General features: G+C 37.8%; 1 protein-coding gene and 1 long non-coding RNA gene across 8 annotated transcripts in view; one reads left to right on the forward strand and one right to left on the reverse strand.

Annotated features, from left to right (window-relative positions):
- The window catches only part of LOC136857332 (uncharacterized), a 28,702-nt gene extending 18,069 nt beyond the window's left edge, over positions 1 to 10,633 (forward strand). Inside the window, exons 2-3 of the long non-coding RNA XR_010858527.2 lie at positions 7,073 to 8,177; positions 8,350 to 10,633. This is a non-coding gene — a long non-coding RNA (uncharacterized lncRNA). The remainder of the gene's footprint in view (positions 1 to 7,072; positions 8,178 to 8,349) is intronic.
- LOC136857331 (glycerol-3-phosphate phosphatase) overlaps positions 1 to 21,711 on the reverse strand; it is a 150,656-nt gene that overhangs the window by 26,087 nt on the left and 102,858 nt on the right. For all 7 annotated transcript variants that reach the window (XM_067135928.2, XM_067135929.2, XM_067135932.2 and 4 more), the window contains exons 2-3: positions 15,049 to 15,167; positions 5,699 to 5,859 (exon numbers count right to left, since the gene is read on the reverse strand). In XM_067135928.2, the coding sequence (XP_066992029.2) occupies positions 5,699 to 5,859; positions 15,049 to 15,148 (261 nt within the window). In that variant the 5' untranslated portion in view covers positions 15,149 to 15,167. The remainder of the gene's footprint in view (positions 1 to 5,698; positions 5,860 to 15,048; positions 15,168 to 21,711) is intronic.

Genomic DNA, 21,711 nt, shown 5'->3' on the forward strand with positions numbered 1-21,711 from the left:
CTTAGCATTTGCATTAAGACTTTTACTTTTAATCTTAATATTTAATCCTTCACAATCACCACAGACGTCAACTTGAGATCGTCCGAATGACAGAGAGAACCATTCTAGGAACACTTTGCGATAATAGTGATACTTAACTTTTGTATCGGGATGCATATCCTTGAAAAGTTTAAATATCTGCTTGACATTAAGTTTCTCATCTAGATACTTATAGTCTTTTCTGGAGTAGTGGGCTTCCTTATATGGAAAAGAAGTTATATGGTCCATGACTGCACTTGTTATCTCTCCATTGATAGCATTACCAGGAACACATTTTCCATGTTTATCAATAGGAGATTTTCCTGCAGCTAGTAGGTTAGCCAGTTTACGGACTCGATTTAGAGTGATACCGTGTATACCAATAAATGCAGACTTACATACTACATACTGTCCTGAAGATGACGTTGATATCCTATGTTTGAATCCTTGATTTTTTTATTTACCTCCATCCATAACACGTGGCCTTCTTCTCTGTTTTGGGACAACTTCCATCAGGCTCTGTAAATATGCGTCCTGCTCATTCTTGGTGTCAAAACTTCTGAATTTGTTGAACACTTCCCATTGTTGCTCCTCAGTAATCCTCCTGTAGCACTGATTTGCACATCTGTTGAATCATAGACCAAAACAAACATCAATAAACACATCTAGAAGCTGAGGCAGTCAAACATTGAAGTTAATATTTTAGGTTATGTTGTGTATACTTACTTGCATGCTCCCCATGATGTCTTTCTTGCATTATTTCCCCTTTCCAGTGTTCATATTGTAAGCCCTTAACGCAAGCTTTCTTTATAATCTCACACTTGTACTCTACTTGTTTACGTCCCTTTTTCCATCCCTTAATGTCCATATCGACTTCACTTCTTCCATGATGAACTACAACAGCTGTCTAACAGCGACAATTATAGAGACTAGTGTCATTAGTTCATATGGTTGCCACCAGAAATGTTTAATTGAGAAACAACTCATGTCCTAGACATGTGTGCTTACTCAAATAAACACGATTTTCAAGGTCCCAGTAAAACCCTTGAAATTAGGTGGACATGTATGATTTCTCTATGAAAGATGTGAATACATATAATGTTCACATATATGCATTAAACCCATTTTGTCCAAAAATGGACATATGTGGTTTCTCAAATAACCGATTCATTTGATATTTATATACTTAAAACTTTAAGCAAGTCCTTATGAAAATATAATTGGCCCAATCCCCATAAAATTAATGATGTAATCACTACAATTGCAGAGGTTGAGTCTAATTTAGAAAAAATTCCTTTAGAAAAACAAAATGATATCAATATGAAATAAAAAAGAAACTACCTACCCTAGTTAATAAAATAAAAACCAACTCAGAATCTCAGACCCAAGAATTAAAAACTAAAATAAACACTAACAATGTGGTAGTAACTAGAGCTGATAAAGGGAGTACAACTATTCTAATAAACAAACATCACTACATTAAAAAAACTGAAGATTTCTTTTCCAATAAAACTTATACAACCAATAATAAAGATCCCATAATAAAAATACAACGAAACTTAAAGACACTCCTTAAAAATTCAACGTTTTCTTTTTAAATGACCATGAATACCATAAACTAATCAACATGAACCCAAAAATACCCACCGCTAAAGCTTTGCCCAAAATTCACAAGAAAGATATTCCCATTCGACCAATTGTTAACGGCAGAAACAGTTCCACATACAAAACCTCAAAATTTATCCACAGTTTTCTTAAAAATCATTTTAAATTCAATAATGAAAATCCTATTTAAAACCCTATTGATTCATGCAATATTTTAAATAAATTTAACCTACAGCCCAACCATACATTATGTTCTTTTGATATTACAAATATGTACCCTAATATTCTGATCAATGAAACCATTAATATTATCAAAATCAATCTCTTTAAATGTAGTACCCTAAGCAAAATTGAAATAGAAAAATGTATTAAAATACTAAGTTTTGTGCTGAACAATAATTACTTTATTTTCAACAACAAAATATATCACCAGAAAGGTTTAGTCATGGGCTATAAATAAATAACATTACGTTAGTCATAATAGATAAACAACACAATAATAGTAATAACATTATTAGTTTCCTAAGCAGTTTGGATAGTAATATAAAGTTCACAAAAGAAGATGAGAACAATAACTCCATAAATTTTCTAGATATCAACATAACACGTATCATTGACAAATTTAATTTCCAAATTTACAGAAAACCTTCCTTCACCCTGTTAACAATAAAACATCACTACACCCAAATTCTTACAAAAAGGCAGCCTACTATAGTTTAATGTACAGAGCTTTAAAAATTCCTCTTTCAAAAGCAATTTAAAAAAAGAACTAGATTATAAAAAAGAGATAGCTCGTTTTAATGGTTTCAATATTGATATGATCAATAAAATCATTAACAAAGTTAAACTTAAATTAACAACAAATCTTTATCTAATTAAATCTAATAAACAGACATATGTAACATTCACTTACACTAATCCAACTTATTCATCAAGTTGCTAATCCCCTAAAAAAACAAGAGATCAATATTGCCTTCAAAACTCAGAATACTAACCAGGGGCGGTTTCTCCATAAGGTTGCAGGTTTGCGCTACCCCCATTAAATTTTTATGTTTATTTTAGGTAAACTTTTATCATTTGGATTACTCAACTACTGTATTTTTATTCAGCAAGACAAACCTTTCAAGAGCTTGAAAGAGCAAATATTGACTACAGGGTACTTAACAAGCCGCTACTCTTAGATGTTCATTGCAGGAGTTGAAAAGTTTGCAGCGAGAAGTCAACCTGAGGTAGGATGAAACTTGGGCTGCTCGAGGGGTGCGCGGGGCTGCTAGAAGTGTGCTTTTAGGCTGCTAGAGGGGTGCGCGGGGAGAGGAAAAGATAGGCGTGGCTTCTTATACATTGCTTAAATGGAGGTTTATCAACCTGGCTCCTCCTACCACGGCCGACTGGATCCCTCGCTGCGCTAAGGAGCTACCTACAGCGACGCATCAAATCGGCCGTGCTCCTACGTAACCAACTACTAGCGAAGTCGCTAGAGACCGTTGCTGCTCAATGTGAGATTCTGTTATAGAACAGGAGTGTCATCTAGTGACACCAGATGGAAGTTCATCTGCTGGATCACGGCCGGTTGGATCCCTTGCTGCGCTCGGTAAGGAGCTAGTTGGAGCTATTCGTCCTGGCTAGAGCGACGCATCAAGTCGGCCGTGGCTGGATATATAACTAATGTCTCTAAATTTGATAATAAAAACCGCCATTTCTTTCAATATAATCGTGAGCTTTGTTATGTGCGTACAAGCTAAGTAGATTATTGATTTCATTGTGTAAACATTCGTGTCAGCATGTGTGTTTTTATTATTGTGCGTTTTTATCAGTTAGTGGTATTTTGCCAGATCATGAATTCGGTGCAGTCTTTAATGTCTGAGCCGTTTCCGCAACGGACTGCTGAGGAACAATCCGAGGTGAAACGAATGGGAAGGCCCACGCGACGTTTAATTTCGAAACCAGATACGTTACAAAAGGATATTTTTTTCAATACCGGAATTAGGCTACCTCAAAGTGTTTCATTTCAGTATGGTAAAAGAGTTTTTAAATGAAAAAATGTTAATGCGTTATAGTAATATTCCTGAAAATAGAAATATAAAATGTTTGTTTTATTTTTAATAATAAAAGGGTATTGTTGATGTATCTAGATTTGAAAATTAGCCTGTAATCATATTATATCATTGGTAAAAACTGTGCACCACTGAACTTTTAAACCACCAGCCGCCACTGATACTAACCAAAATATATTTTCTAATCACAACACAGTTAATCTAACTAATAACCGCTATTCAGGTTCCGGTATTTATAGACTCACTTGTTCGAAATGTAATTTTTCATACATTGGTCAAACAGGCCGCAGGTTTTCAAACTAGATATTTAGAACATTATAACGCGCAAAAACACAATAAATTTTCCGAGATGAGTATCCACATGAGGGATACTGGACATCAATTCACCACAAGAGAACGGGATCTAAATATCATAAAAAGAATCGAGGTTAATGATTGAATTTGAAAACATATATATATATATCTAGATAAACATTTCAACAAAAACCAGAACTCTTTATGAACAAATTCTGAATCTACTACAAGAATTAAATTCTCAAGATAACTTTTCTAAATCTTTAATGCTAAGTCAATAAATACTCTCACCGGTTCAGCAGGTACACTCCTCCCCTCCCCTTCCCTTGTTCCTGTCAACTCTCCTCTGCACACAACAAATAATCCTATGGCTCCACTTTCCCAAGCACGCCTCCCCTCCACCACAGCCTCACAGCTACAGCACGAAAGTAGGAACTGCCAATAATTCTAAAATACTCAACACAGTTAGATAACATCACAGCGGTCTAAGGGGTAAGTGCCAATACTAACTTTCACTAACTTCATTTAGTCAGTTTACTCCCTATAAACAATATATTTTAAATAAATTATATATTTTAATTGCAGACTTTCAATACTCACTCGGCAATTCTGCCCATTAACAACATCTAACTCAAGGTTTGATTGTTCCCTTTCGACCAGCTTGCTTGTAATAACACGTTTCAAGCCTCTTCAAGTTGCGCTGTTTGCTCCTTTAAGTTCTCTACCAATATTACAACAATGAAAGTTGACCTATAATGTGTTCATGATAATTTAACTTCATATATTGTTGTTTTGAAGTTTTAATACTCTGAACTCTTTTTCAATGTTTGTGAATTACAACATACGTTTATACATTTTTATGAAGAATGTCATTAATTAAAGTTAATCTTTCATACTCAGGACTTCAAACCAGATGTCTTTATAATTTTAATGTTGACATTATATGTATTTTTAACATTTTAATTAATGGGTATTTCCTGTTGGAATGAGTTTTCTATAGTTCAAACAATGAAATTATAATAGTTTTATAGATTACATAACATAGACACCATATGCTATTATACTATGTATCCTAGATATAGTTAATTATTGATTATAGCTTATGCTGTTGTTCTAATACTTTAATACATTATCACAACTATTTTTCAACTATTTCATAAGGACTTGCTTAACAAGTTTTTAAGTATATAAATATCAAATTCTAATACACATTTTAACAATAAATCAAGATCCTGATTTAATTTTGAGTCCCATTCCAAGTAATGTAACAAGGATAAAATCCTAATCTTAAGACTTTTATGTATTGAATAGGTGGTTGATTAATAAACAATCAATAATTGAATAAGCATATTCAGCAGGAATCGGACTCTCTTTCAACTTGTCGGTTAAGGCAGGTGGCACGTATTTATACAAATGTAAGTTTTTCCGAAGAGACAGTTTCTCCTGTACTTCCTCTTCTGTTTCTTCCCATATCAATACATCATCAGTAAATACCAATGTGTTTGGTATATTTTCTTGACAGATATTACAATCCAGTTCATTACTATGATGAACAGGAGTGGCGATAAGGCACTCCACTCTTCATCTCAGTTTAGCAACGAGACTTTAAATAATGTACCAACCTATTATTTTCTTATAGTAAGGATTAAAAGCCTGTGGAAATTACAAAACTGTGAATGTCTTAACGCAATGATTGAGAAGTGGGTAAGAATGTTACTACACATTACCTTATCTACCTTGGTCCCAAACATGCTACATTTCTTCACATACTGCTCCGGAGTGTGAGTGGCATTATTTGAAACAAGGAATACTTTCTTGCCTAGTTCCTTCAATCTGTTTATCACTTCCATCGAACCTGGCAGAGGATTCTTACCAAACCACAGCACACCTAGAATCAAAGAGAGACATAATGTTGTCATTGGCATTCAGATTTAATAACCTCAATCTCCTCATTTTCATAGACTGCTGTCTTTAAATGAACAGGCACTCTCTCCCCATGAATTCTCATTCTTCTGCATCCAACAACATCATTTCTATTTCCCAGCTTCATCAAAAGAGTGGGATTCAACACACATTTTGAAAGATCCTCAGTCTTGATGTGCAAAGAAGAAAGCTGGATAAAGAAAGGAAAAGGGAGGAGTGAGAAATGATGAATACAGGTGTTAAAAGATTAGGAACACAGGACAAACACAAAAGGAGAAAAGGAACCCAATAAGTCAATATATCACATCGCATCGCATCGCATCACATACCATACCATACCTTTACTTCCTTCCACAACACTACAGATTTCTCCATTAGCTACGTAGAGGAAATATACACAGAAATAAACATAAAAAAGGTTCCATGTGTTGAGTCTGTGATGACTGAACTTGAGCTCAGTCAACGTGATATTCCCTCTCTTGGATCGCCCCCGCAACCTTCCAAAGGCTAACCTGTTGTTAGACGGTGAAGGGGGGGAGGCACACCCCCACCAATTCCCTTCCTTTCCTCTCTTTTCCCTCTTCCCTCATGAAATTCTGTGAGAGAGGGGAACAACTCCCAGGCTTCCCTGTCGGAACATCAAATGTAGGAGACTTTAATCTCCCCCTCCATCTTCCCCTGAAAATTCAGATCTGACCTACCTTGCTTGAATTAGATCACTGTCTCTCCAAGCATTTTGTTGACGTATCTCAAAGAATTATCTTGAGAAGCACCTTCACAACACGTCTTTCTGTCTCTCACTTAGTTCATTTTATATACAAAAACACCACAACAAATCACTGAATGTTTACCATTACCTGACATCACAATCAAGCACCAGAACAAATGAGAACCCCTACAAAAGAATAAGAAAATATTTTTAAAAGCAGATATAAAAAGACCCCAACATTCGTTACCCCTGTTAAACACTTCACTCCTATAAATATTCCCTACTCTTAATTTCTTTATACATAAGTTTCTCACTGCACTCAATAAGTCAATATATGTAATGGAAAGGAACAAACAAGTATAAATCATGCTATATATAGAAAGACAGGAACATTGAAAGGAGCACATAATAGATTTTAAAAGTTCCCAGTATCTGACTGAACTTTCAGTTTGATGTATTTCCATTTCAGGGGTTGACACTGGAAGTCATCGAGCTTTTTGGCTCAACGGCAAAACAGACGGAGGAGGACTGTTCACTGTTCGGTTTCCAAGTGTCGTACAGGTAGAGGAGATCAGGCCAGGCAGACAAGGTGTGGAAGCGCATCTCGACTATATTCTGACTCTGTGGTAGTTCATTGAAGTCACAGTGTTCAATCATATGTATCATTTCATGTGTGCCACAGGATCTGGCTCTGATATTATAGTGTGTTGTGTTTCCCCGGCAAGTTGGGATTTACTTTTAACAAATTCACACCAGTGGCACTTTTGGCTGCACATCTTCCCTCACTCTCTGAAGCAGGGTTGCCAGACGTCCTGGATTTTACGGGACAGTACCATATTCGTATTAAATGTCCTGCGTCCCAGACATTACCTATCTGGGACAGCAATTGTCCCGTATTTTGAATCTCAAGAGAAATACGCCAACTCCGATAAGTACCAAGAGCTTTTCTTCTTTCTTTCAAAGAGGACAGATATCTTCACTCCTTGGTTTATCTGATGTGAGTTTGTAGATTTTTAAATTGCTTTTTATTTTATTGTTTGCAGTTCTCAGGTTGTCATTCCTGGTGAATAAGATGCGTAATAATGGACAGCTATCTGAGGTAGTCCGAGTCCATCCCATGTTCATGTGAAATTGTCAGCTGTGAGAAATATTATGTTCTGTTGACTTGATTAGGTCTCAGCTGTTCATTTCTGTAAATTTTTCTTCAATGTCATGCAGAGATTTTTATGAAAGTGCTACGAATGGAAAAAAACTGTTAGCAGCACTTCAAAGAAATGAAAATATATTGAAATTGAAAGAACTGGTATGAATAATTAAATAAACTAAGGTGTTTTTTTTCCTATTTGTTTTACGTCACACCGACAGAGGCAGGTTTTATGGTTGCAAAGGGATAGAAAAGGGCTAGGATTGGAAATGACCATGGCATTAAGACAAGCTACAGCCCCAGCATTTACCTGGTGTAAAATGGGAAATCACAGATAACCATCTTTAGGGCTGCCGACAGTGGGGTTCGAACCCATCATCTCCTGAATACAAGCTCATAGCTACATGACCCAAACCATGTGGCCAACTTGGTAGGTACTGTAAGTTTCAGTCTGTGTATAAATGTTAAGGCATATATTAATAAACTGCACTATGATATCAACATAATAATAGGCATAATATTTTTAAACAAAGTTTATAACTTGTAGAATAAGAGCTCGTTGATTTCCTCGATTGCACATCTGTCCCATATTTTTATTTCAGGTACCTACAACCCTGCTCCAAAGTCCAACAGCGATGGGATAAGGAAGGCAGGAGTAGGTTTTGGATAAAACTGGGAGCTTCTAGTCTAGATCTGCACACTGGTGGCAGATGTGTAATGGTCATCTTTCCGAGACATATCACTACTCAGGAATTCAGTCCTGGATCTGTGTCTGGACATGCCTATTTAGGAGCACTGCTGCCCACCCCCACATGGGGAGGCCCTAGAAAAAATCCGGCTTTCTTCACATCCAACACTTCCCACATCAGGACTGAAAATCTGTAAACAAGACCTCTAAACAAGTGTTGAAGCCCGCCCTCCTGGAGAAGCTGGAAAGCAGACATATCCTTATCAGGCAGCTGAGATGAAATGGCTGCAGAAACACTGGGATCAATGAATAGAAAGCCCACCTATATGATGTTAATGTATGAAAATTTGGGAATTGTCCTTGTCATTTTGTGTTCTTGCATTTGTCCTCGTTTCCTCATCCTATTCCTCCTTCTTTCAACACTGTCCTGCCACTGTGTTTATCCTATCATGCATTTCTTTTCATGCTCTTATCTCTCTAAATCTGTACAAAAATCAGTCTTCAGAGATAAGAATCAAAGGCTATGAAAATGAAACAACAATCCAGAACAGACGATAAAGGAAATCAAGGAGGTATTTGGAAAAGGAATCACAATCCAAGCAGGGCAAATAAAAATTCTGAGATTTGTCGATGATATTTGTACCAGGAGGTACACCTCAACCCCGTGCATTTAAATGAAGTGCCTTGAAGAACGCTATCTAACATACAAAACTTGAAAAATCTAGTGCAAGAAGTTGGGACATTGATCAACAGATGTCACTACTAAAGTGATAGAGTAATGTATTATTTTAAGGTTTCCTAAACTGACTGGATTTCTTTTATTTTTTTTATATTTTTTTGGGTGTATCACAGTTTGCAACAACTATTTCAAGAAGTTTGGACTTTTCTCCATAGATATTTCTATTTTAGAACTGATGTCATGCACTCTGGTGCAAAGTGGAATAACTAGAAATTTAAAGAAGTTTTGTGTTTATAGGTTTTCTGAACTGAATTGACTTTCCTTATTTTTGATACTTCAAGGGTGGCAACCCTTCCTTCTTATCCCACCAGCTTTGGAGTCTGGCCAATCATAAATATTGTGTATTTATTTTTCAGCCAAGCATAGGCTTCTTGTAACTTTTTGACTGTCCAATAAAAATGAGAGGGTGTGTCTGGTTTTAGTCCAGAGCCTTCTCGAACCTTCCTCTCGGGTATAAAAGCTGACACCTTTTCGAGCTAACTTGTCTTATTGATCGTCATATTACTGAGTGTGTGTGTTAAGAGAGGAGGCGGAGGACCTCATTCTTCGGTAAGCAGAACACCAGCCCAGGTACTGGCCAGAATATTTCTATCTCAGTAGTCGAGGGGAAGGTTCCTATCTTTAACTATGTAATAGTCAATTTCCTAAAATGTAAACTTCCTTCCTTCTCATTTAAAAGTTCAAGTAAGTCAAAGTACTTAACTGAAAAATGGGGATAGAGAGTGCATTACCCTTTCGAATTCCCCTTCAATTAATCTTGAGGTGACTACGATTTTGTAACTATTTTTCCCTTGTAAATAGTAAATTAACTTGTCCATCTAGTCACCTCAGTAGTTTGGGATTAGCCTCTGCAACATCGGACCACAAGCCCAAGTAGGGTTTTAACCTCTTGATTTCACAGAGCGCAAGTGTCTGCCTCCATTCATTTTATTTTTGGGGCCAGTAATTGAACCTGTTGATCTCCATAAAGTCTCAGTAGAATGGGTACTAGATACCCCTGTATAAACTGAAAAAGGCAATTGATATGATTTTGTAAAATGTAGGTTATGCCTAGAGAGGCCTGAAAGTGTAATTTTATTGAGCGAAGACGCTCTAATCTCTAGTATAAAAGTCGCCTTGAGTAGGCGGTTAGGGTTTGGGGATGCAGTCTCCCTGGTTGAATTACAGAGCATAGAGGCTCATTTCATGTAATGTAATAGATATTTGTGTAATACTGAGTGGTGCTTTTGGAAGGCTGTAACTTGTAACTGTTGGAGGAAAGTGCTCTTGAATATTGTGTTTTGGGAGATTTCCCTCCTTGTCTATCTAACTAAACACAACATTAGTGATATTGGGACCTTTGTAAATTATGAGCTTGGAGCTCAAAATGTAACTTACCAATTCTCGGTTTTTCTGCTTTTCTATTTTGTATAAAACTACCTCTGTACCTGATATCTTGTTGTTTTGTTAAAATTTAATATCTGAAAAGAAATATAACCTTTATTTTAAAGTTTTAAATTAATCTTGGACTATCGTAGATAGACCCATTCAAACCTGCACCTTCCTTCACTTCTGCATTCCACAGAATACCCCAGAACAATATTATTATTCTATCTGAGTCTGCAGAAGATCTGGAGAAATTGCTGAATGATACAGACAGTCTTGGGGAAGTAGTGCAAGATGAAAATAAATAAATCCAAAACAAAAGTAATGGAGTACAGTTGAACAAAGTCAGGTGGTGCAGGAAATATTAGATTAGGAAATGAAGTCTTAAAGGAAGTAGATGTTACTTGGGTAGTAGAATAACTAATGATGGTAGAAGTTTTTGTTTTACAGTTGGCTTTACGTGGCACCAACACAGATAGCTCTTACAGCGACGACGGGATAGGAAAAGGCTAGAAGTGGGATGGAAGCGTCCGTGGCCTTAATGAAGGTACAGCCTGATGTGAAAATGGAAAACCATGGAAAACTATCTTCAGTGTTCCCAACAATGGGATTCAAGCCCACTATCTCCCAGATGCAAGCTCACAGCTGCACGTCCCTAACCGCACGGCCAACTTGCCCAGTCGATGACAGAAGTAAGGAGGACATTAAATGCAGACTAGCACAAGCAAGGAAGGCCTTACCTAAGAAAAGAAATTTGCTCACTTCAAACAATGATATAGGAATCAGAAAGATGTTTTTGAAGATTTTCACCTGGAGTGTGACATTGTATAAAAGTGAAACATGGACAATAACTAGCTCAGAAAGAAAGAAAATAGAAGCTTTTTAATGAGGTGTTACAAAAGAATGCTGAAGGTGAGATGTGTAGATCCAATCGCAAATGAAGAGGTACTGAATCGAATTGGTGAGAGGAGAACGAGTTTGCAAAATTTGACAAGAAGAAGAGACGGAATGATGGGACACATCTTAAGACACCCAGGACTTATTCAGCTGGTTTTTGAGGAAGTGTAGGCGGTAAAAACAGTAGGGGTAGACGAAGGTATGAATACGACAAACAGATTACAGTAGATGTAGGATGTAGTATTTTTGAAGTGGCATATGGCTTTTAGTGCTGGGAGTGCCCTAGGACATGTTCCACTCACCAAGTGCAGGTCTTTTGATTTGATTTGACTCCCATAGGTGACTTGCGCATCATGATGAGGATAAAATAATAAAGAAGACAACACATACACTCAGCCCCTGTGCCAGCGAAATTAACCAACAATGGTTAAAATTTCCAACCCTGTCAGGAATTGAACCTGAGACTCCTGTGACCAAAGGCCAGCAAGCTAACCATTTAGCCATGGAGTCGGACATAGGATGCAGTAGTTATGTAGATATGAAAATGTTAGCCCAGGATAGGGTGGCATTGAGATCTGCATCAAACCAGTTTATGGACTGATGACCAAAACAACAACATCTCTCTAATCATTACTGACTTGATTTAACACTTCCCACTGATAAAACTAACAATTCTATTACTGTTGGCAATCATTAGATATTGAGGTCCACAACTTTGGGCTGTAGGAATTGTTTTATGTGCAATAGTAAATTTATGACATAAAGCTGATGCATTTAGACACCTTTACAGGCCATCAGCTTAAGCCAGAATTAAACATGGGAACTTGAAATTACAGGACCTACAAGTATACTGTCTGTCCTAGAGATGGTATTTGTTTTAAGGAGAAATATGAGGATGGATAAAATACAAATGGGAATTATTTTTTTTAAATTGATTGCATCAACCAAAAGAAATACACATGTAGAGATCACTTTTCTACATAGTGTCCTGCCTTCAATACACACTTTGTCCATCAGATTGGTAAGCTTTTGATGCCATCCTGATAGAAAGAAGAGGGATGTGTGCAGAGCCAATTGCACACAAACTCAACTACACTTGCATAATTATTGAAGCGCTGTCCTCCTAGGTCTTGTTTGAGTGGTCCAAACAAATGGTAGTCGCAGGGTGATAAATCTGGACTGTAAGGAGGTTGTTCCACAGGTGTCCAGTGAATTTCCTCCAGTTTTTCCCGCATTAAAGCGGAAGAATGCAGCGTTGCATTGGTCATGGAGAAGAATAACATTTTGGATTGGTTGCCAGCATCGCTTGCTGCGATACACAGCTTTTGCTTCACCCAAAAGGTGACAGTAATTGGCTGCATTAATTGGCCTTTGTTCATGAAGAAAATCCACTATCAAAATGCTCACGGAATCCCAGAATGGTCACAAGCACCTTTCCAGCAGATAGGCATGTTTTGGCCTTGACTGGACCTTTGTTGCCTCTTTGCTGCCATTCCATGCTTGCTTTCTTTGACTCTGGGGTGTAATAAGTTATCATCACAAGTGACAATATGAAAGAAATCCTCTCCTTCCTCCTCGTATCGATGCGGAAGTGCTGAAGCAGCCCAGCTATCACTGTCATTAGCGTATGCAAACCCCTTCTCCAGACACCTCCACCAACATCCTGGCAAAGCCCCACCTCAGAATTATTACTAAGAGCAATGGTACCCTCAAATTCCTCTGTATATTTGATCTGCCTTCATACCATGGTATGGTATGAAAATCAGCGCAGAGAAAAGCAAGACCATGGTGATATCTAGAGGAGAAAGACAAGGGAAAGGCATTGTGTAAACTGGTGGTCATTCCCTTGAAACTGTGGGCAGTTTCAAATACCTAGGGTGTGAATTAATGCAGAATACAAGGCTAGACTGGGAGATTACCAAGAGAGTGCAACAGAACAATGCATTCTACCAGAATGTGTGAATATATTTTAGTATTGAAAAGGTGGAAACGTTTACGTTGTTATTATTATTACTACTTATATATTATTCTCAGTTCAATACGGACCAAAAACATGAAATTCATAACCATTAGCGGAAGTCTCTGACAAACTCCCTGGCATAAAGTCTTGTTCCTGGTTGAGGAGACGAGGATCCTACCTGGCAGACAATTTTCTGAAATATAGTTCATCTTGGATGATGGTATGAACACTTCCGTAACTTATTCCTATGGCTAAAATAATTTGCAAAATTTTTATTCGCCGATCTTCACCAATAATGTCAAGAATGGCAACAATGTTGTCTGCAGTGATGCTTGTCCGTGGTCTCCTTTCATGAGGTTCATTTTCCACAGCATTTCTTTCTGCCACAAATTTTTTGGCCCACTCATACAATCGAGTCAGGAAAGTGTTTCTTCCCCAAACTGTGCGCAGAGCCATCTCAAAATTTCAGAAGGTTTGGTGCCCTCTTTTGCGAGAAATTTGATAATGATGCATTGCGCAACAGACGTGTGCACCTCTTGCTCACTCATGGAGTGCTGAAGCAGCCCAGCTATCACTGTCATTAGCGTATGCAAACCCCTTCTCCAGACACCTCCACCAACATCCTGGCAAAGCCCCACCTCAGAATTATTACTAAGAGCAATGGTACCCTCAAATTCCTCTGTATATTTGATTTGCCTTCGTACCATGGCATGGTATGAAAATCAGCGCAGAGAAAAGCAAGACCATGGTGATATCTAGAGGAGAAAGACAAGGGAAAGGCATTGTGTAAACTGGTGGTCATTCCCTTGAAACTGTGGGCAGTTTCAAATACCTAGGGTGTGAATTAATGCAGAATACAAGGCTAGACTGGGAGATTACCAAGAGAGTGCAACAGGACAATGCATTCTACCAGAATGTGAGAAACCTTGTCTGAATAAGGAAGTACTGTACCAAGGAAGTGTAAAGAGGTAATGTACGAAATGTATTATGCACCCATATTGACCTATGTGGCTGAGACAGTGACAAGTGCGGAGGAGAGTAGAAGTCAATGAAATACCTAAGTATGATAGGAAAGACAAGGAAAGACATATTGAGAAATGAAGATGTAAGAAAGGAGGTCAAAATGGAAAACCCAAGTAAGAGTATTGACAGCAGTAAACTAAGATGGTTCGGACAAGAAAAGAGGATAGAGGAGGAAAGAATACCAAGACAGATAAAGGAGATGAAGTTTGAGGGAACGAGAGTGAGAAGGAGACAAGAGGAGTATAAGAAGAAACCTGGACAGGGACAAAATGATGAAAACAGGAATGGTGGAAGGAGAGAGGAAGGTGAAGAAGTGCCATAAATGCCCCACCTGGCAGGAGCTGGAGAAAGGATGATGATGATCATCATCATCATCATCATCATCATCATCATCTCTTAACACTAATTAGAAAAGAAATTGGAAGAATGAAAGTGTCAGCAGAAAAAAAGAAAGGGCCATGAAGGACAAGAAAAAAGAAGAACTTCCAAGGTTTTGCTAAACCTAACACCCTCAAGGTCAGAAGAGATGACCAAGAAAAAGTCAGATGTCACATGTAAGTGGATTTCACAATTCTTAGACTATACTTTAAAAATTACACTTAGTGTGGATGATAAATATTCATATTTACCATCACAATCCACCAGAACTGTGTCAATGTTGCTAAAGAAAGCTTTCACTTCCTCTTTACTCAGTGATGTGAGATCGCTCACTGACGGTAATTTAGCCATTGCTCTCAGACGACAAACCCTAAAACATACAAAAATAGATCACTTTAGTAAAAAGAACATATTCTGAAACAGACTATTCATTACATGGAAATATGTTTTATGTTACATTAACCAATTACATTATCTTTGGTTTTGTCATTAAAATTGGAACAGCAGAAGTTTTTAAATATACAGTAAATAACTGTTGAACAATATAACTGTCATGAAAATTACAGTGCTGGGCACCCGCAGGACTGTAATTTTTTTTAAATGGAAATACTGTCATACCCATCCAACGAATTGTAAATCAGAGCCTGTACACTTAAACCATGTACCTTTGTAAACTGTACAATAAAACAAAAATTATAACATGTTAGTTTTTTTTAAATGTATAAATATAAGAAAAGAAAACTGACTGTAGTATAAATCAAAAAGGAATCTCTTGTAAATGTTGGTTTTCTTGCAATTATAGCGTTGTTTCTTAAACACCGTACCCCATTCAGCATTTTGGTGAGTAGTGGGGGAGAGCTTTGTAACAACAATTAAAAGTCACCGTTCCCTTCCTGCAAAGTGCGTTCACTCTCTTGCTTCACTATGATGTATGCTTGCTATGTAAACTGCCCGCATTTACGTCTTGCCAGCCTGGCCGCACTGGGCTAGCCTCAACGGGCACCCAGCTTAGCACCTCTATTAGAGCCTGAGGCAAGTTTGTCCAAACCTTGTCCCGTTTCTCTACAGGGTTAGGTATGAGGAGAGATGAATCTGTCATGGCGGGTTTTTATGATTGGATGCCCTTCCTGATGGCAACCTCATCAGAGGAGTTAATGAGATGAAATGAGTGACATGATATATGACAGGAGGAAGAGAGAGGTTGAAACCCGGTGCCGACACAAGGCTTACTCCTGTCGGATAGGATCGAGGGATCTGCTCAAGACTTAACCCCCATCCAACGGACAAATCACCATCAACAGCGTGATATGCCTTCACTCCATGTGAGCACTGCGGAGTGATTTTGAATTTAATCCAGGCTTTTGGCACGCAATCTAGTGATTAGAAATTGTATACCACCACCTCCTCTCCCCTGCCGGCCAACATTCAGACGGTGAAACTTTTTTTGACCAACGGGACTCGATCAAGCTAACAATGCCTTAACAATCATGGTCAACAGTGGGCTAGAGCCTAAGGCAAGTGATAAGCAGATAATAGACTACTTTAACTAGAGGAACGTTCCTGAGAAAGCGACTGTCTGTATGATCATATGAAAAGAGAAAAAGGATATTGATAATGATGTTATTGGCTTTACGTCCCACTAACTACTTTTGCGGTTTTTGGAGACGCTAAGGTGCCAGAATTTAGTCCCACAGGAGTTCTTTCATGTGCCAGTAAATCTACCAACACGAGGCTGATGTATTTCAGCACCTTCAAGTACCACCGGACTGAGCCAGGATCGAACCTGCCAAGTTGGGGTCAGAAAGCCAGCGCCCGAACTGTCTGAGCCACTCAGTCCAGTGAAAAAGAATATTAGCGAGATAATTGTCTGTATCATCACATGAAATGGGAAAAAAGAACATTAGCGAGATGATTACCAGTAGAGAGAGAAAACATTTATTTATAAATGTACTGCTAAATTTTCATCTAGTTGCCACTAGACACAGTGTACTAACATAAATCAACATTGACAATCTGTTGTGTCCACTTCCATAGCATAATGGTTAGCACTATTAGCTGCCTTTCTTGGTGACCCAATTCCTAGGTACTGCCCGAATGGCAGAAGGGCTAGTATGTGTTTAAAAATAGTACATGCAGCTCTCCTCCAATAGTGGTATGCCTCAAAAGAGCTGCACCACCTACAGATAAGGACACGAGTTTATTTACTTTCTGACAATCTGTTGTGAATACATTTGATTTATATTTGATAAAACATGGTAAATTATTTTCCCTACTTATTTCTTCACATAAATGTGATGGTGGATGATGGCCACGGAGTCAGTGATGATGCTCTGTATAATCAACTTCCTCACGTACCGAACAGAAGGCCATGAACAATGAAATGACGGTTCCTATAGTGTTCACGATATTTCTCTCTTGGGAAAGAAATGCACTCTTTATATACCAGTGCCAGACTGCAAGGCCTACTGCACTCCTCTAGTGGTGGTGCTGGTGGTGGTTACAGTTTGAAGAGGATATATAACTGGGTGAGCATCCTCTCTTAGCACAAATCAGGGGAAAAAATGGAAGAGGCCCAACCTTTTGCAACTAATTTGATTTCACAAATATTGTATTATTCCACCTATTCAATACTTTACATTACTTGTAATGCAATATTTACATCACAAAGTATTACCAGCGACTAGTTTCGACCCTACTTGGGGTCATCAGCAGCCTTAATTGAGTACACATTAATTGTCAAGTCCTTAAACAATATCTTCTTATAAAGTAATAAAACTAGTGTTAAGAGCTATATGTACAGTACAATGACAAACATTATGATATATGGATAGATACATGAAATGGATATTAAAATATGTTGTGATACAGTAAAAGTATACAATGTCATTAAAATGCCTCCTTAAAGTCCAATTGGTAATGTAGCTTGCAAGGGTTCAGTAATATATTACCCTCTGCGCCAGTGTTGCAAATATTTCACTCAAATGATACAAGTGCAACTGAGCTACAGAACTTACTAGAAACAATTTGATTATTGTACTCAAACTGTGAATGAAATTCCATACTTTTATCATTATTTTAATATTCATTTATTAAACAAATATATAAAACAAATAAACAATCATAAATGACCTGCATTTAGAGCTGTCGCCCAGGTGACTTCTCAAGCATCGTCGTAAAATTGATGCGAAGTGCATTTGAAATACTATTCACAGAATTTATTGACAATATAGGTACATAGAACTCAGACAAGGGAAGTCAGATAGAAAGGATGGAAGTGAGGAGCCTAGCACAAGTAAGTGGAAACACTGTCCAACTCAGCTAGAAGTTCTGTTGTTGTCAACCAATGTTGACAAATTGTCAGCTCCTGTTGGTTCCCCTTTTAGTTCCCTCTCATGGCATGCAGAGGATACTATGCATGAATTCTACCACCTCACCCACAGGAAGAGGTATGATGACAAATATTATTAGAACAATATACAGATACAGACAGGAAAAATTGGAGATTCCAGAGGAAACTTGTCCTAACTACATTTTTGTTCAGTATAAATATCCCAGTACAGCATGTGAATACAGAATGCAATGGTGGAAGGCCAATGTTTTACTATCTGCACCATGGCAGAACTGATCTCATTACTTCATAGCTTCTAAAATGTTTCTTCTTCAATTGTAAAATACACTTTTGCATTGCCTTGGAGGTGATTCTTGCTTTGAAAGGCAAAATAAGATTAAAATTATCTGACTCTTAAAAAAATATTTATTATTATTATTATTATTATTATTATTATTATTATTAAAAAGACTAACAAAGAGAATGTTTGAATTCTTCAGGATCATGGCAGGATTGATTTAGACAACTTGTCAAAACGTTCTGCGGTTTCCAGAAGACTGCGGAAATGCTACTGAGAAAAGGGAGGTCCTATACAGAAGAGCAGAAGAAGGAAATTGGAGAAAGGATGAAAATATACTGGCAGAGAGTGAAGGCAGAGAAGGCTAAAAATACTACAAAGATTGTCAAACGTGGATCATAGATGACCGAAACAAAACAATAATAATAATAATAATAATAATAATAATAATAATAATAATACAGGTTTTTCCTCCCACTCGGATTAATTTATAACTGTTAGGTTCTTCAGTCTGTCAAAACTAATTTTTGAATAAATAAAATTTAGAAAATAACTAAAAAACATATAACAAAATTATTCCTGAATAATCAAACTAATTAAGTAGATATTTCTTAATTTTACTCATTCACATACAGTCTTTTACAGGATCAAACAAACAAATCAATCCTTGGAAGCTATCAAGTATGCAAACCTTACCATATCCCAGGCAACTGGCTGTTAAAAAAAAATTCTTATGCGGGATTCGAACCTCCTACCCCGAGCACTGTCCACTAATACATATCTCCCCACCCACTTGCCATGTGAGCTACTGCGGCACTTGATCTACTGCGCCCACTTCCCAGCCTACAAACGACCATGCTCCCGGTCTATGCTTCTACCTCCTGTTTTAAAGTACGTGTTCTGCGTATCTGTACTCGTTTTACAGGTTCAATCTAGGTACCCATAATGAATTAGTAGTGTGCTCATGATTCCTGCTGTCTTCTAGCCCGTAAACACACATCTCGTTATATTACTCCGGTTTAGGGAGAGGGACCAATGTCTTTCAGAATTGTAGTAAATGTGAAGGGATGCATAAAACTGGGTCCGCAAGGGGCTGGTGGACCACCCCGTATATTCGACTTCACAGGTTCCTATGATGTAATGTTAAAAAAATTGTGTAGGTCAAACTGATACTGCTTGAAAAAATAGTTTATATTTTTGTTTATTAGTATTTAGAGAGACAGATCACATTCAAAACGGTCTTGCTGAGAAACTAGTTCTCATACAGTAAACAAATTCAGTTATGTATACATTACACATGTTTTAAATAAATCCATTAACAGTTTGTTGGTAAACTGCAATTCAAAAAAGTGAGGTAATTTGGGTATACCAAAGTGAATGTTGCAACATAGTGAAGTAGTATAGGGGGAAGGTAATAGCACTGGATGTTTGCAAGAAGAAACTATATTCAGTCAAATTTTTAACCAAATGTAATGAGGACGGTCATCGTTACATTTTTCCAGAAACTCATGATAGTGAATGGATGGATGAAGGACAATTGAAGGGGTGAAAGGTATAGTGGTGTAAGTCACTTTATCATCGTTTTTAGGAAATGAGCATAATGCGAAAGGTATTGTAGTTAATTCAGTAGACAAGTTTTTGTGATGGTATTGTTTTAGAGGTACTACGTAGGTCCAAACTTAGGGATTAGGCTTGATTTGAAATTTTTTTTGCTCAAAAGTTGTACCTCACGCACTAACCAAAGTCACTTGCACCACTGTGCCTTACCAAAGCCTGTGACATACACCACTGTATGACCTAAAACCAAAGACTTACACCACTATGGACATCAACAAAATGATGTAAAGTTGACTTGCACTTCTCAAACACATTTTTATTGAACATTACACAAAGTATAAGAATAATACAAACAATTTAATTTTTTATCACGAATGGAGTCTTAATGTTTTTAACATGGCAATACGGATTCAGTCTATTTCATCAGGATATGTGGTTTCCACAATTTCCAGAGGTCCAACATCTACAAGCTCCTCACCTTCTTCAATAGTGGTTCGCAGGGAAACGAAGAATTCATGTTTCACTGGTGGAATGTATGGCAGAAGATCAAGCATATCTTTCTTTTTAGCCTCGGTAACAGGCCTTCCCCTTGGGTACAAAACATCTTGAGAAACGTTGGCCAGAGAATGTCGCCTACCGGGCTTTGCTGCCTTTAGATTTAGTTTAGAAAATGGGATATCCTCATTCACAGTTTCTTTGTAGAAGAGAGTGTAAGGTTGATCTTTCAAAATTCGTATCCATTGAATTTTCAACCAATTAACAGCAATGTTGTTCTCATTTTTCTTTCGTCGCGTGATACAACTTTCCAACTTTGCAACAGATTTGAAATCCTCTCGGCTCATTTTCGTCACCATGAATGGATTGTTCCTTCGGCACTTCATTATGATACTGTACCAGTCGTCTGCAGTATAAATGGACTTGTTCTTTGCGTACGATTCAATTGATCCAAATTCAGCGTCGTTGGGTAGAAAAGAGTGGCCACTTACCATAAATTTGTGATCGATAATTTCTGCATTGCTTTGAGGGCCCTGTATGTACTTCATGAGGTACAAGGAAAACTTAATATTACGGTTTTGGCCCGTGCATGCGTCACTGTACAACACTATGTGCCTAGCAGATGACGCTCTTGCTGCAAGATGTTTGACGATACAGGAACCAATCTCTTGAGACCCACGAGAAGCGATCGTTTCATCCCAGCAGAACATGAAGCCTAAACCTGTTCCAAGTTCATGGCAGCCAAGGTTATAACAATACATATTCCGCTTATAGTAAGCCACGGACGTCGTCAAAACAGGAAATGGCAAAGCCTTTTCGAGGTCGAATGTCAGACCATAGAAAGATTCGTCTTCCCGTGCTTTCACTTTGTCCCGATCTCTAGCCTCTCTCACCTTTTCGGCATTTCTGAGGTGTAATTCTTTTTCAGCCTTCAGCTTTGTAGATTCGTCTTCATCTTCACACACTTCAATCTTCTTGTCAAGCACATCGCATCTGGTGCACGTATCTTTAAGAGGCCGGTGGAAATGCAAGTTGAACTCATTGCTAAAGGTTCGACGGTAGATGGCTTCAGAAACAGGAATATCACCTTTTTCCGTGCACTTTTCTTTGTACAGTTCATACATTGTACGTACATTCATGTCAGGAGGAAGGTATTTCCTGTTAGGGTTCTCTGATCTACTGTAGTGCGATTGATACGATGGGAAAGATGCTATGTGGTCACGCACACCATTCATG

Source organism: Anabrus simplex, chromosome 1 (genome assembly GCF_040414725.1).
Source record: "Anabrus simplex isolate iqAnaSimp1 chromosome 1, ASM4041472v1, whole genome shotgun sequence".
Lineage (NCBI taxonomy): Eukaryota > Metazoa > Arthropoda > Insecta > Orthoptera > Tettigoniidae > Anabrus > Anabrus simplex.